General features: G+C 34.2%; 1 protein-coding gene and 1 long non-coding RNA gene across 7 annotated transcripts in view; one reads left to right on the plus strand and one right to left on the minus strand.

The window, feature by feature from the left end:
- The window catches only part of LOC100745508 (regulating synaptic membrane exocytosis protein 1), a 150,009-nt gene extending 141,197 nt beyond the window's left edge, over positions 1-8,812 (plus strand). For 4 of the 5 annotated variants that reach the window (XM_033322972.1, XM_033322973.1, XM_024370343.2 and 1 more), the window contains one exon: positions 212-513. In XM_033322972.1, the coding sequence (XP_033178863.1) occupies positions 212-513 (302 nt within the window). Of the gene's footprint in view, positions 1-211 lie in introns of all 5 variants that reach the window. The other variant, XM_012390206.3, reaches the window with a different exon arrangement.
- LOC117151112 overlaps positions 1-10,863 on the minus strand; it is a 157,055-nt gene extending 146,192 nt beyond the window's left edge. Inside the window, exons 1-2 of one of the 2 annotated variants that reach the window (XR_004462447.1) lie at positions 10,648-10,863; positions 9,437-9,561 (exon numbers count right to left, since the gene is read on the minus strand). This is a non-coding gene — a long non-coding RNA (uncharacterized LOC117151112). The remainder of the gene's footprint in view (positions 1-9,436; positions 9,562-10,647) is intronic. The other variant, XR_004462448.1, reaches the window with a different exon arrangement.
- Positions 10,864-13,823: the final 2,960 nt, after the last annotated feature.

The raw sequence follows: 13,823 nt of genomic DNA on the forward strand, positions 1-13,823 counted from the left end.
GATGACTCGCTAAGATGGCAGGCAGCTTTATTAAGAGTCAATCGACACACTGATATATCGGCTAACGCATTTTCTTCGAAGACACGACTACACACGTAGAAGCCTCGAGTCTATCACGAAAACTTAAATCTGAGAAAATAAATGCCCCGACATTACGCTGTGCATAAAATGATGCTTTGATAATTAATTACAATTTTTTATAACGATACAGACACCTACGTGAAAACATATCTTCGAGATGGCGATAGGTGGCTGCAAAAACGTAAAACACGCGTAATACGGCACTCGAGGAACCCGCAATATCGTCAAACTATCAAATACAGCAGCTGCGACGCCCTCGGAAGGAATCTGTTGGTTATGCTATGGGAGAAGAAGCAGGCGTTCGAAAGTAATCAAGGCTTAGGTGGGGCTGAAGTGAGCCTCGATCTTCTTCCATTGACACGGCTGACCGTTGATTGGTATCCCTTGTTCCCGATTCACACTCTTGGCACTCATACCGCGGACTCCCCATGATGGCTGAGGGAAAAATGGGCCCTCGAGGCCGGAGAACTCGACCTCAGACTGAGCCTTCTGCTCAAGGACGAGAACGAGTCCGTCGTGAAAATTATCTCCTGATGGAACCAAACGTTGTTTCCTTCAACAGTCTTTCTTCGTTCTATTTTCCTCGTTCATCTCGTCTTTAGTTACTAGTTTTTAATTACTTCCTAACCGGATTTTCTAATGCATTTTTTTCTAATCTACCTACTGATTATTTCGATGAATTGGTACTTCGGAATCTCGAGCTTGTCGAGCGTGTCACGGCCCGATCATGAACAAGTTGTTAATGGTCAAACTAGATTACAGTTTATCAGGCAAGGAACAAAGAGACTAAGTGAACACGCAGGCAAGTAGCAATGGAGTTACGCTCGCTAATGAAAGTTCCATGGACGAGACAATGAGCAATAACGATAGCCTAAGTCGGACAATTAGCGATGGGATCAATTTCAATTTGTAATATATCCAAGTCCATTCCAAGACCTAAGCAGCATTTTACGAGATTCAATCATTATCTATCAGAGTTGATGTTTTACTTTCAATACTTAGAAAGTATACTTGAATTACAGATATAAGGTTCGTTTCTTTTTTTTTTTTTTACAAAAATTGATCCGATATTCAAATCACTCTAGTAACATAAATGATAATATCCTAGATAATTACAATTTAACGATCGTGCCGCCATTGCTGTTGTATCTCTATTATTAATTTGCAATTCGAAAATTGGGATTCCGTTGTACCATAAACTAGCCAACTAGCATAAATTCTATATTTCCATCTGTGTTGTCACGCGATCGTGATAACAAGCTAAAAGACAATCAAACTCTGATCGCTTCGATCGATGATTTATCATCGAGATGATTAATACCGGAGCCAACAATAGAATCACGGTTTCTAACTATTTCCTTTTAATCGCCTTTCGTGGGTAGTCGATTATAAAGAATTCGCTGCGTGTCGTTTTTACAACGACTCGATGCAAGCAAGGCAGGGCAAAACATTGAAGAGCAAATCGATATCCTGAAGTATCGAGTTCTCACGGCAGTAATTTTTCACATTCTGTGAAATTTGTTCGGGAACATCCACGAAGGTTCTAGCAATAAGGGTGTACCTGTGTAAATTTATTCCACAGAGAGCAACTTATGAAACGAAGATGAAACTACAAGGAAAAAAAACATAAGAAAGATTCTATTTTTTTCATGAATTATTAAAGCGTGGAACATGAAGAAGGGTGAGGAGAAGATGCCACGTCTTAAAGAGACGACGAGGGTCCATTTTTCCCATAAATTAAGGAACGACAGAGACATACGAGAGACGATCGACATCTGTCACGGATACGCGTGCTCTGGTTGATCCAGCTTTGGGATTCGATCGAGTCTCGTGGCTAACGTACGAGCCGATTTGCATTCGGTGAAATAAATATATATGTTCACCGGCGAATGTATCGTTAAGTACTTTTTGTTCGTGGAAGAAGCGCCTCGATACGAATATCACATACGTCCGACTAAACCAGTAAAACGGTATTCGTTTGAATCAACGATTTCGTGATTATCAATGAAAATAAATTATACAATGCGTTTCATTCATACGAGTTAGAATTTGCTTGATCGTAATAAAACAGGTATAACGAAGAAATCAATGAAGCGACACAAAGTATTGCAAATTAAAGATCGAGACTACTTCTTCGACGTTTCAATTATTTAACGGTAGACAATCGTTTTAAGGCTCGCTGGTCGAGCCGAATACAAAGAGCAATCGGTAAGTGGTTACCAGAACAACTTTACGGGCAACATGAATGGCAATTGAACAAAAAGAAAAAAAGAAAAAAAATACAAACTCGGTGTTTAGAAGTCATGCAATTTTTGTAGCTCGTAGACTGACAACAGAGATTCCTTTAACACTCGCGAATTTCATATACAAAGTTTCCGGAACAAAGAAAAACGGAAAAAGAACACGATCGCGAGGGTCACTACAAGAATCTTATGTAATTTCGATTTTACGACTTTGTCCGTGTTGGTGTCATAGGAGATGTATTAAATATTCTATGAAATTTTTTCGTATCGGCTATATCGAAACGATAAATATCAATCGCATGTTAGATTTGTCGCAAATTTCCATTTGATTCTGGTATTGATCGATAGTATTTGTAATGGCCCTCGAGACGTTAATCTTCAAACGTACGTTTCGTTCTTTCGCTAGGACAATTGCTAGGTATAATGTCGAGAAGAATATTCTAAAACAGGATACAGCGTTTTATCGAGGGTCTGCCAGATCTTTGAATAAACTGTGGCGACGTTGGAAGGAATAGAATAATAGAAAAAGCGAAAGAATCGAAACGCGACACAAAGTACGGACGACGATTGATCCGAAAGTATTGCGCTTACCCCGCCCGAGTTAGAAACAGAAATTACGCTATTATATCGTCAAATGTAAATCATTCGATACATATTTGTGAAGAGATACGTGCGTGATAAAAGTACTACAATGTCGCGTGCGCGATACGATACTTTTACGACATAATTCTATCAAACCTAAACGTGTATTAATGGTACATAGAAATCAATGATTTCGCTGACCAAATCCTAATTACGAACAGATATAACCTTTATCGTAGTGAATTTTATAAAAGGCATATTGAATTATGATGGCCGATCGAATTACGGGATTCGTTTCATTTCGATTAGTAATTTAGTTACACGTGTTTTTTGATTCAGTGGTATATTTATACGCGCAGTTGAAATGTCCTCTGTAATTTCAGTTTATGTAACAACAGCAATCTGGAAATGCATGCTGACTCAACGCTAGATTATCACGATTCGAATAAATTTCCACAGACCAATAAACGACAAGAGTATGGACCATTGAAACAATTTCGAACACGATAAAGGTTAAAATCTGTTAAGGCCCCAATATTACGAGTTACTATTATCTTGGATGATGACCTTCTCCCAGCGATAAACGGGCAATCGTTCCGAAAGAGATGAAAAAGCGAAGTGATTATTCCGCGTTAACATAAAGTTCTGTCTTGAGAACACCAGCAGGCTATCTCTGATCTAACCTGACTTGTACCTCATTTCTATCGATCACTTCTGAGTCCCTCCGAAACCCTTATCTAAAGCAAAAATCTTTACTACCTATACGTATCGTTAATAACGATTCAATTCTAGGACTCGACCTGCAACGTCTTTTAGCGACTTAACGTCGTCTTGGAAACTCTAGTCTCGTTCTTTCGAAGGCAAAAAGGAGGCAACGATTCTTGATGGCCTATAGAATAATCTCAAAACGTGTAACATAAAGTCGATTCATTGGTGTAATAGAAGTCTTAAAAAAAAAATAAAAAAAATAAAAAACAGACACTTACACATACATACACACACATACACATATACAAACACGAACGAACGAAAAGAAACGAATGTTTAGAGGTGGAAGAGCAACACACGAGCAGATTGTTTGACAAACGCAAAATCTGATCGGCCTACAAACATATCCTAACGTTTCTTTAAGGGTACATTAGGCACGAGGATACTTTCGACGAGAGCTCTCGAGTCGAATAATCGATGCGTAATAGTCGCCACGTTGACAAGCGTTCCTCGAAGATATCCCCGTCCAATGTTAATCGCACGGACAATCCTGTTGAACGAATGCAATCATCTAAAACTGTAGACGAAAGGTTTTTCCTTTCTAAATGGCTAAGCACGCCGTAGACCCATTTTCTACTAAATCGTTGATGCGAACTATTTATTAATTACCGATTATCATTGTGATCGTTAGCATCGCGGTTTCTATCAACGCTGTCGCTAAATTATTTTGCTAGCAAGACTGCATTTGTCAGCGGTGATATTTCACGAAGCTCTAGATGGATTTCGATTGAAACGGAATGATACCTTCTAATCTTCCAAAAGCTTTTCAACTCTCGTAGGATTCATGGATACAGGTCGTACAACCACGCAATTCGCTACGACCTCATTTCGTTTCTTCAAAAGGCATTAAAATATACCTATGTATTTTCATCTTGAAATTATTTCAGCTTCTAACGATGGGAAAATGACGATATTAAAAGAGAGTACACTTCTTTCCCGCCGTCACTTTTTTCTACGAAATAAAAGCAGCCTTCCGATATCGAATATGAATCAAGTCTGCCCAACTTTGTGACTATTGTAATCGCCTATATAAAAGAATACTATATATATACATACATATATAAATATACACGTAATATAGATATTTGAATATAAAAGAAATCTATATATATACATATATATATACATACATATACATATATACATACACATATGAGGATAAGAATGCTAGATGAGGATACATATGCCGTATCGAAATTGACAATCGAGATCATTGATCCAAATTATGTATGCTACGAATCTTTTAGCAGATATCCCATACGTAATTATAAATTATCAAGGCACAGTCACGTGTAAGATAATCGTAGAGGTGTATAGACATAATGTCATCGATATAATTGTATGTATGTACCTGCGATACCGTACGATGTACATCAACGGGATAATCGATCGCGTTTGCATAGAGGAATATAGTGGAACGAGCATTTAGGAAACATTGCGAATAAGCCGTTTTCGAGTCGAGGTACATCGTTGTCGAACCGTGATCGAACGTCCCGAGAAACGAAATACAGTAAAAATTAGGGATTACATCCAAGCAACAACCTCTTCCCGTACATATCGGTGTTGTATGTACTTGTTCTAACGTCTAAGTGTCCAAAGACAATCTCATCGATTCGCGCCTATGCTTGCGTGGATCAAACGTCGGGCATGCACATTACGCGCAGGTTAAAATTAAATTCCACATAATATATCACTGTGATCGATACGAATAACGACAATTAAGCTAATAAATTCTAATTTGCTTTCCGCCAGACTCTACATACATACATGTATACAGCTGAACACGACGTAGATTTCGTTGAACGTTAGAGTATCTCTAGCCCTGTCACTATGCACGTGCATTTCTATTAAAAAAAAATTCTTCTCGCGTAACCTTTTATGTAGTCGAAAGAGGAATATGATCTCCAAAGTAAGAAAGATTCTAGACACTTAGCTCAAAGCTATTACACTATCAAAATTTTAGCGAGTAAAAAAATAAAGAGGTGCGTCTCCAGATAAAATAAAATTATCCCGAAGATAGAATTCTCAGATTCTTTTCTATAATTCGAATGTTAGAAACTATTAGATAGACACGTTTCGAATTCACTATAGCGTTATGAAAAGTTAGTAATTTTCGCTTCCGTTTATTCCTTCCAAGTGTAAGGATCAATTCGACTATAATCACGCAATTGAATGAAATCATATGAAAAGATCTGATTCGTTACCCTTCTTTAATGACCGCACAGTTTCATACAAGTTGTACAGATACTGCTCAATTACGGCCTAAATCGTAAAAGAAACAGGCAAGCGAACGCGAAGTAAATATTTTCGACAAGTGCTTGATCCTCGTAAACGGATACTTTATCGCGGGATCGATGATATCGATCGTGCTGGCGTGCTAGCGTACTTACATGTACACGTTTGTGCACGGACCGACGCTGTTCGTCGTTAGCAACGGATGATTGATTGTGCGGCTAATGACGATTGGTCAGTCGCTTGTAAAGTATATAATATCACAAAACAAATGTAATACGACTAATGCTTTAAATGTCGAGTGAAATCGATAACTGGTGTTTATGGAACGAAACAGAAAAAAAAACATGAATGCCAAAGGATGACAATAATCATCCAAGACCTATAAACGTCAGTTGTTGATACACTAGATGACGTACATACCTACGCGGCTAAAATAATAAAACTCCAACATTGATCGAAAGTTTGTTCAATTCTTGCATAGTTCTACTAACGTGTGCTATCGTTGACATAAGTTCTTAAGGATTGATCCTTATCATTCCAATGTGGATGAATTACATGTGAATAATTAAACACTGGTGGTACAGTTAAGATAGTATACTGACTTGCGTTTATTTTGAAATGATAAGAGTTAACATTTAAATAATGTTAAGATCAGTCTTTAAGTTATCCGTTGGATGTATCCTAAGCTATGCAAGGATTAAAATCACCCCAAACTTCGGGTATCTACTTGTAAAACATATCTCAGCCAGTCTACTGCGTAATTTCCGATATTACATTTCTCTTTTATATCCCTTTAACTTTTTCCTATAAGGCAACGCTTTTCTAACATACTTACGGTATAATGCGAGCAACGTCGGAAGGGAAAATTGTCACGTGCGATATGTGGTCGAGACTTCGTGAAATTCTGAGCGGAACAGGAAGTTTCAATGGTACTTCATTCACGCTTATCACCAACCTTCTTACGTGCTCATCTATCTATAAAACTCGTATTACGGAAAGCGTTCTATTCGGATAGTAATGCGGATTACGAAACTCGTAGTAGACACGCTGGGTGAGGCATCTTTAAGAGGTAGTTTTAAGCATAACTTAGATGGTGTATCGTTCTATACAGAAAATTTCATGTGATGTCCTTACGTGTTAAGTGTTGATTGTCGCACATGTGGATTAGAATCACGATGTGCGGTAGACTTACGGGTTAATCGAGTAATGATAAACCTTAGCAATTACACGATCGACTATGTTCGATTTATTCTGTGGCGATAGTATAAGTAAGTAAAGCCGTAATAGAAGTCCGCACAGAAGCGTCTTCGATGTTGCGTGACACATTATATTCTATCCTGGCAGTTTCATCAACGAAGCTAGATTTTCCTTCTGCTGGTTTATTTTTTTCGTTGAAAGAAATCGTTTGCAGGCTCGACAAAATTCGAAATTTTGCTCGTGTACAGACAGAAAGACGCTTCTTTAACGATAGTACTCTCAAAAGGTTAATCGATTCCTCAAACTTTAATTAATCATGGCACGTACATATCTGGGCGATGAAATCGTATTGAAGTTGCGATACGATACGGGAGGACACGATCGAAAGATGAAAGAATGAGAAAGTACGAGAATTCCATTTCTTTTTTCTTGTTGATTTAGCAAAATGCTCGCACAAAATTCAATTTTCTACAAACTAACAACTGTGGAAACAGACTTTTCTGTTCTAACGATACTAAATGATGATGAAACGTGTGCCGACGATGATCTATTCTGTGCAATCTTGTTTCAAATTTTATCAATTTTATTAACCAGCGTTTATTCTTTACTGATTTCTGTAGAAATTATGCGCGCGAATACCTTCCAGGACAGTGTGTTTCAACTAGATCGTTGATTCCTATTCGTTAGTCGAGAGAACATACGAAAGCTTCGGCTCGCGAGGTCACACGAGTGTAATCCATAAAAAAGTATGTGTATAGCTGAGTCAATAATTCTATTGAATGTTACAGATGAAAGTATAATAACATTATAATTTTACTGAAGAGAAACGATACAGTAGAACGACGGAATTTTTGCGATTCCTTTCGTTACTTGCAGTTTAAGCGTACGTAATTTTATCAATGTTGCAAATAAAACTATGATTCCAGAGTTTATCGAGATAGAGAGATACAGAGAAGTTTATAATGGTTCCTTCAAACTAACAAGTTAAATATCAGTAATTTTATCAGTGTTGCAGAATGAACAAATTATAGTCCCAGAGTTTATCACAGATCGGTGCACAATAAATCGCAATACACAATGATTCCTCGTTGAATATTATAGATTCCTCTGGCTTGAGATACAATAATGGAAAAAGTATTTCAATATATAATTCCTATAAAAATTATGATTTTATTGTAAGAGAAATAAATTGTATAATTCTATTAAAATGCTATTAAAAATGAAAATGTAAAAACGTATTGAAAATTTAAATACTTGCCCGATAACCAATAATATGTACGCGGTTGGAAATCACTGTTCTAGGAATAAAAGTACGAGAAATAATGAAAAAAAAAACGGATATAATGAAGAAACAAAGAGAGAACTTTAATAATCCTGATTAGGATCGATAATGAATCGAGGATGACACGAAAAGAAAAATACTTTGCGGAAGTCGCGTCAAATCTTAAGTAAAGCGTGTTTCGATGAAAGGTTGTTACGTCGCTGGTGATTTATTATTGTGCGTAACATAATGACTGATTTTTTGTAGTATGTATGGGCGCAAGTAAAGCGCGACGCGCGAGTCTTTCGAATTTTTCGCCCATTCCTCCTCTCGAGGAACTTTGTGGATTTGTGTACCCCATCCGTAACTCCAGTTGGCCTACTCCCTTAATAATAAAGATGTATAAACGGATATTGTACAAATACAGATATGACAAAAACGAAAACTTACAATTTCTTATTTTATTTCACTGTTATAACAAAATGAAATACATATACCATTAAATTTTTCAAAAACCTAGATATAGACTGACATATAATAGGAAGCATGTAAAAAGTACCTAAATAATATATGTTGTTCTGTGTATATTATTAATTTCATTTACTGTTATTAATATCCTTATTACTATCTTATTATAATATAATATTTAACATTTTTGTGTCCTAATATGTATGTCCTGCTTTTGACTAAAAACTTTTTTTTCCTGACTTATTGTTTATATATATTATTAATATATAATATATATTTAATATATATAATATTTATAATTTATATTTATCTTTATAATTATAATTAATATATATATTAATAAAATATATTTTATATAATATATATTATTAAAAATATGATATACTCTAACCCTAATACAATCATAATATTCGGAAGTTATATGGGATTTTTTTATTTTAATAAAACAACGTGAAGGTAATTCATTCGCATCTCTTTTTATGCATTCTTTTTATATATCAACATGGCCCTATAAATATTCATATACATATTTATTTTACTGCACTGTTGCTGCTTACAATTAAAAATTTGGAGAAAAAGAAAAAATGAACATGCGACTCACCGATCGTAGGTAATTCGAAATCGTACAGTTGCTAAGTGCCTTTGCATTATCCAGTTGCAGGATAATTTCATTCCACTCAATAGGTACACAGTCACTCACAGTTTATGCATATTGGTTTAAAAGACCTGTAATGAAATTCTATATTAGGTATTGATATAAATAAAACATTAAAATTTAACTAAATTACTAGATTTTTAAAATATATAAATATATAAAAATAATTATAATTATATAATAATAATATATATATTATATTATTATATATAATAATATATATAATAATATATGAATAGAAAAGAATAGAAGGAAATAGTAAACAAAAAAAGGAATATACAATATGAGCTCGTAAAAATGAAAAAAGTCTATATTATAATATACACATACTTTAATTAAACCATAAATGTATTACCAAAATTAAAAGTAAAAATTAGATCAAGGATAGGAAATGCTTAAAAATATAACTAAAAATTCAGATGAGGATACAGAAAATCCAATAAATTTAATTATTTATTGGATTAAAGGAGAATGTGAATTATATTTTCTATTATGTTATATTAACAAGCGAAACATGGAGACTTTGTCTATGTAAGATATAAATTGCAATAGATACAATTCATTTATTTGGAAGATTTTTCTCGAAATTGACGTTTGGACAATATGGCGCCATCTGTGCTATTCTACTGACTGACAATGAGCCAATGAGAATATACATATGAATTCCAAATAAAAGTGAATCTGGATAAATATGTTTCAATCTCTCCAATGTACATAAATACGTAATTAATAAATTAAATTGCTTTTCAATCTCATAGCATAATATTATCAAATCTATTTATAACTTCCTAAGTAGAAGCGATTGTGAATGCTTTAAGTCAATATATATACATAAAAGGAGAATAATTAAATGTATAAATGCATATTCAATTGCTATTATTTATAAAGTGTTTATTATTATGTATGTTACCACGAAAGTTGGAATCAAAAATAATCCGTATAATAATTTGTATCAAAAATAATGAATTACGTTTGTGATTTGAACAACAATTGAAGTGTAAATATATGTCGAAAATTGGCGCGAAAACAATCTGGTTCGTAAGTATACATTTTCTATTATATTATGTAAATTCATAATTTATAGTACACTGATAACATATAATCAAAAGCTACGAAAATTATATTAAAAAGTGAGTGATTAATACAAATATACATACCATTTGAAACGAATAATCTGTGGCTTATTACGAACTACGCCAAACGGACAACTTCGCACAATGACATACAAGGAAAGACTGGCTAACGTTTATTTTCAAATATTGAGCACTAGAGTTCGCATTTGCCTCGATGAATCTAGTAGTGGGGAAACTGATGTATCCAAATACTGTATCGTGTGACCATTGTTTATATGTAGTAGTGTTTCGTACCTTTAGGTCGATCACCATGAATTTGAAAATTACACGAATTCAAAGATGTTATGTGGACTTTAGTAACATTATATTTCATTTTTCGATTATTTATGGGCACTACATATACTTTTATTACTTTTGTATTTTTTTATCTTTTATATTAAAACGTAGAATTATACATTTTTGATATATTTTTGATATTTCATTTTCTTTCATATTGACATACGTCAATATATAAGTATTATATATATATAATATATATATATATAATATATATATATAATATATATATAATATATATAGTATATATATAATATATACAATATATATAATATAATAATATAATAATATAATAATATATAATATATATATATAAGTATAAACAAGTTGTGATTTGATTTAGAATACGGACGAGATATAGATATACGATAGACCTGAGATGCAATAACAGATGTAATACTTCTTCATATTCCACGGTTGCAACATCGACAAATAAGAGACAATTTCGTGACTTTCCTGTCAAATGCGACGTTGCCGATTCTGACTTTACTGTCAAATGCGACGTTGCCGATTCAGGGTCAATTAAGATTAGAGCGCCAAAAACCAGGCGAGGCACAGAAATAGGCACACGACTATGATACGTTGTATTACATTACATATCGCTATATCGATTATTATCGATATATAATTTCTTCTAATCGATTTATGCCGCCATGAAATGACAGTTTTACGCGGGAACTGCAGTAAGAAGAAGCATTATGGAAGTCATTGGGTAAAGATTAAACTAAGTCGTTTTTAGATTTATTTTTGCATTACTGAATATCTTTTTTATTTAGGGGGATAATTTTAGATCTTAGAGAGATAAAGAAATTCAGTTTAATCACGGAAATTGGTACAATTAGAAGCAGACGAGGTATGAAAAGACGAGATACTATGGACAACGACGAAGAAAAGGATTTTTGTTTCTTGCGATTTGGGAAACGAAGTGAGTAATTGAATATAATTACAAAAACGCAAATTATTATTGTAGACGAAATAGAGAATTCCATATACACATAATACTTGTGTTTATCTTTCATGTTTTATGTTTCATCGTATTTTTGTTAAAGGTTTTTCACAACCTCCATTTTCACCATGGGGTTCAATGCATTCATGATAACTTCTTCTGAGCCACAGCAACATTGATAGTATCATAACCTGCAGTTAATCGTGAGTCGAATACAGTTTTATTCCTCCGTTCATCCAATCATGTTGGGACGATAGGTCCGAATCGACACGGATGAGTAGTTGTATTACGTAGAATTTTTGGCGAGTATGTGACCACGAGTATTAATTACACATACTCGTGAGTAGTAATACCTTATTTACTTTATGTATTAGTTCAGGATGGGGTCTTCTTGCATACATATATCGCGATTCTTGATGATAAAAATTTTATATCGATAGTATTAATATAATCCGAGAAAAATCAGAATTTATTCAACATCGATATTTGCAAAAGTTTGTTATAAAAGTAAATATTAAAATTGCGTAAATTACAAAATGTCCCTGCAGAGAAGTCGGATATCCTCCGACTTCGATTATTTTAAGCTTGAGTATAAGTTTACATATCATGATATTAAAGTTCGATGTTCATTATACAAAAATGTTAAATACCAAATATTAAATGCAAGAAGACACTTCGCGGTAGGTAGATTTCAGAATCAAAGCAATAAATTTTAAACATTGCTTTCATGTATTCGAAAAAGTGCTTTGATGAAGGAGTCGCCTGTAGTTATTTTCATTTATGTTTAACTTAAAGTCACTTATCCTTACAAATACATTTCTGGTTCACTTGCAATTTCTTTGTTTCAATGAGAGAATATTAATTGCTTATCGAATTAGTAAAGTAAAGCATAAAGTTTTAACAATTTAAAATAAAATTTTTAAATGCAAATTGTAAGATCATTAGTCCGTTAGATGAAAGCTAGAAGCGTTAATCATTTTTTAGTTTAGGATTTTCAGGTTTAACACTTTTCGTGATCATTGCTTGGATCTTGCTCATATGCTGTTTGGGCTAGGTACTGGCAATGGGCACGAACAACTGACGATGGTTAGTGCATCGTGCGCGTGATTTCAAATAACATGATTTCTTTAGCATACACAAAATACTCTTTCACAATTATAAACTCATGTATGCTTAAAATCGAGATATATACGTAGTTTATTGTGTTTTACGTAATGGTTCTAGCCATCGTCAGTTAATTTCAGGAAGAAAGTACATAAAGTCAGTAAGTATAAGAGTGCGAAAGTATAAAATATAAAGTGTGCTGAACTTGGGTGTGGGGGATGTCTCAGAGTGGTATGTATGAGAACCGTGGAGTGAATATGTTAGTGTATTTGTCCTTTGCCATTTTTTAAATATAGAGCTAGATAGACACACTGCCTGGTATGAATGTTAATTATAAGTATAAGTAGGTTGTGCCAGAGCAGTTTGACACAGTCTCCAAGTCGGATAGGTGCGTTCTCCCGTAACCAACCTGCTTCTGTTATTATAACTTGAAAAATCGATAGAACTGGCATAAGCGAAGAATGCCACTCGTCTTTGGCTTTACTTATTGATTTTTTAAATTCATATTCGCGGTCGTGGCTCTGAAGTAGGTTTCGAAACAGACGTATATGGCTCTAGATTCTGTTCTTATGTTTTATTAATACTGTAATTACTATGATTGTTGCACATATGTACCAGGGTGGTTAAATTCCGCGAATTTTTGTTCTTTCCTTTTTTGTGATTAGAGACTCTCGAGAGTCTACATTTAGGTTTCAGCAGGAAAGACGAAAGAAGAAAGAAGAGGCTATAAGCCGAAGAGGCCCGACAAATTGTCGTTCAAGAGGGCAACTAATAATGGCTCCATATCCTCCGGGTCATTTAAATGATTCAGAGCATGTGAAGTCATTTCTGTTACTACATTGTCACTATGCTCGCTTTTAGTTTTAGTAGTAGT

The sequence above is a fragment of the Bombus impatiens genome, unplaced genomic scaffold (genome assembly GCF_000188095.3).
Source record: "Bombus impatiens unplaced genomic scaffold, BIMP_2.2 scf_0739, whole genome shotgun sequence".
Lineage (NCBI taxonomy): Eukaryota > Metazoa > Arthropoda > Insecta > Hymenoptera > Apidae > Bombus > Bombus impatiens.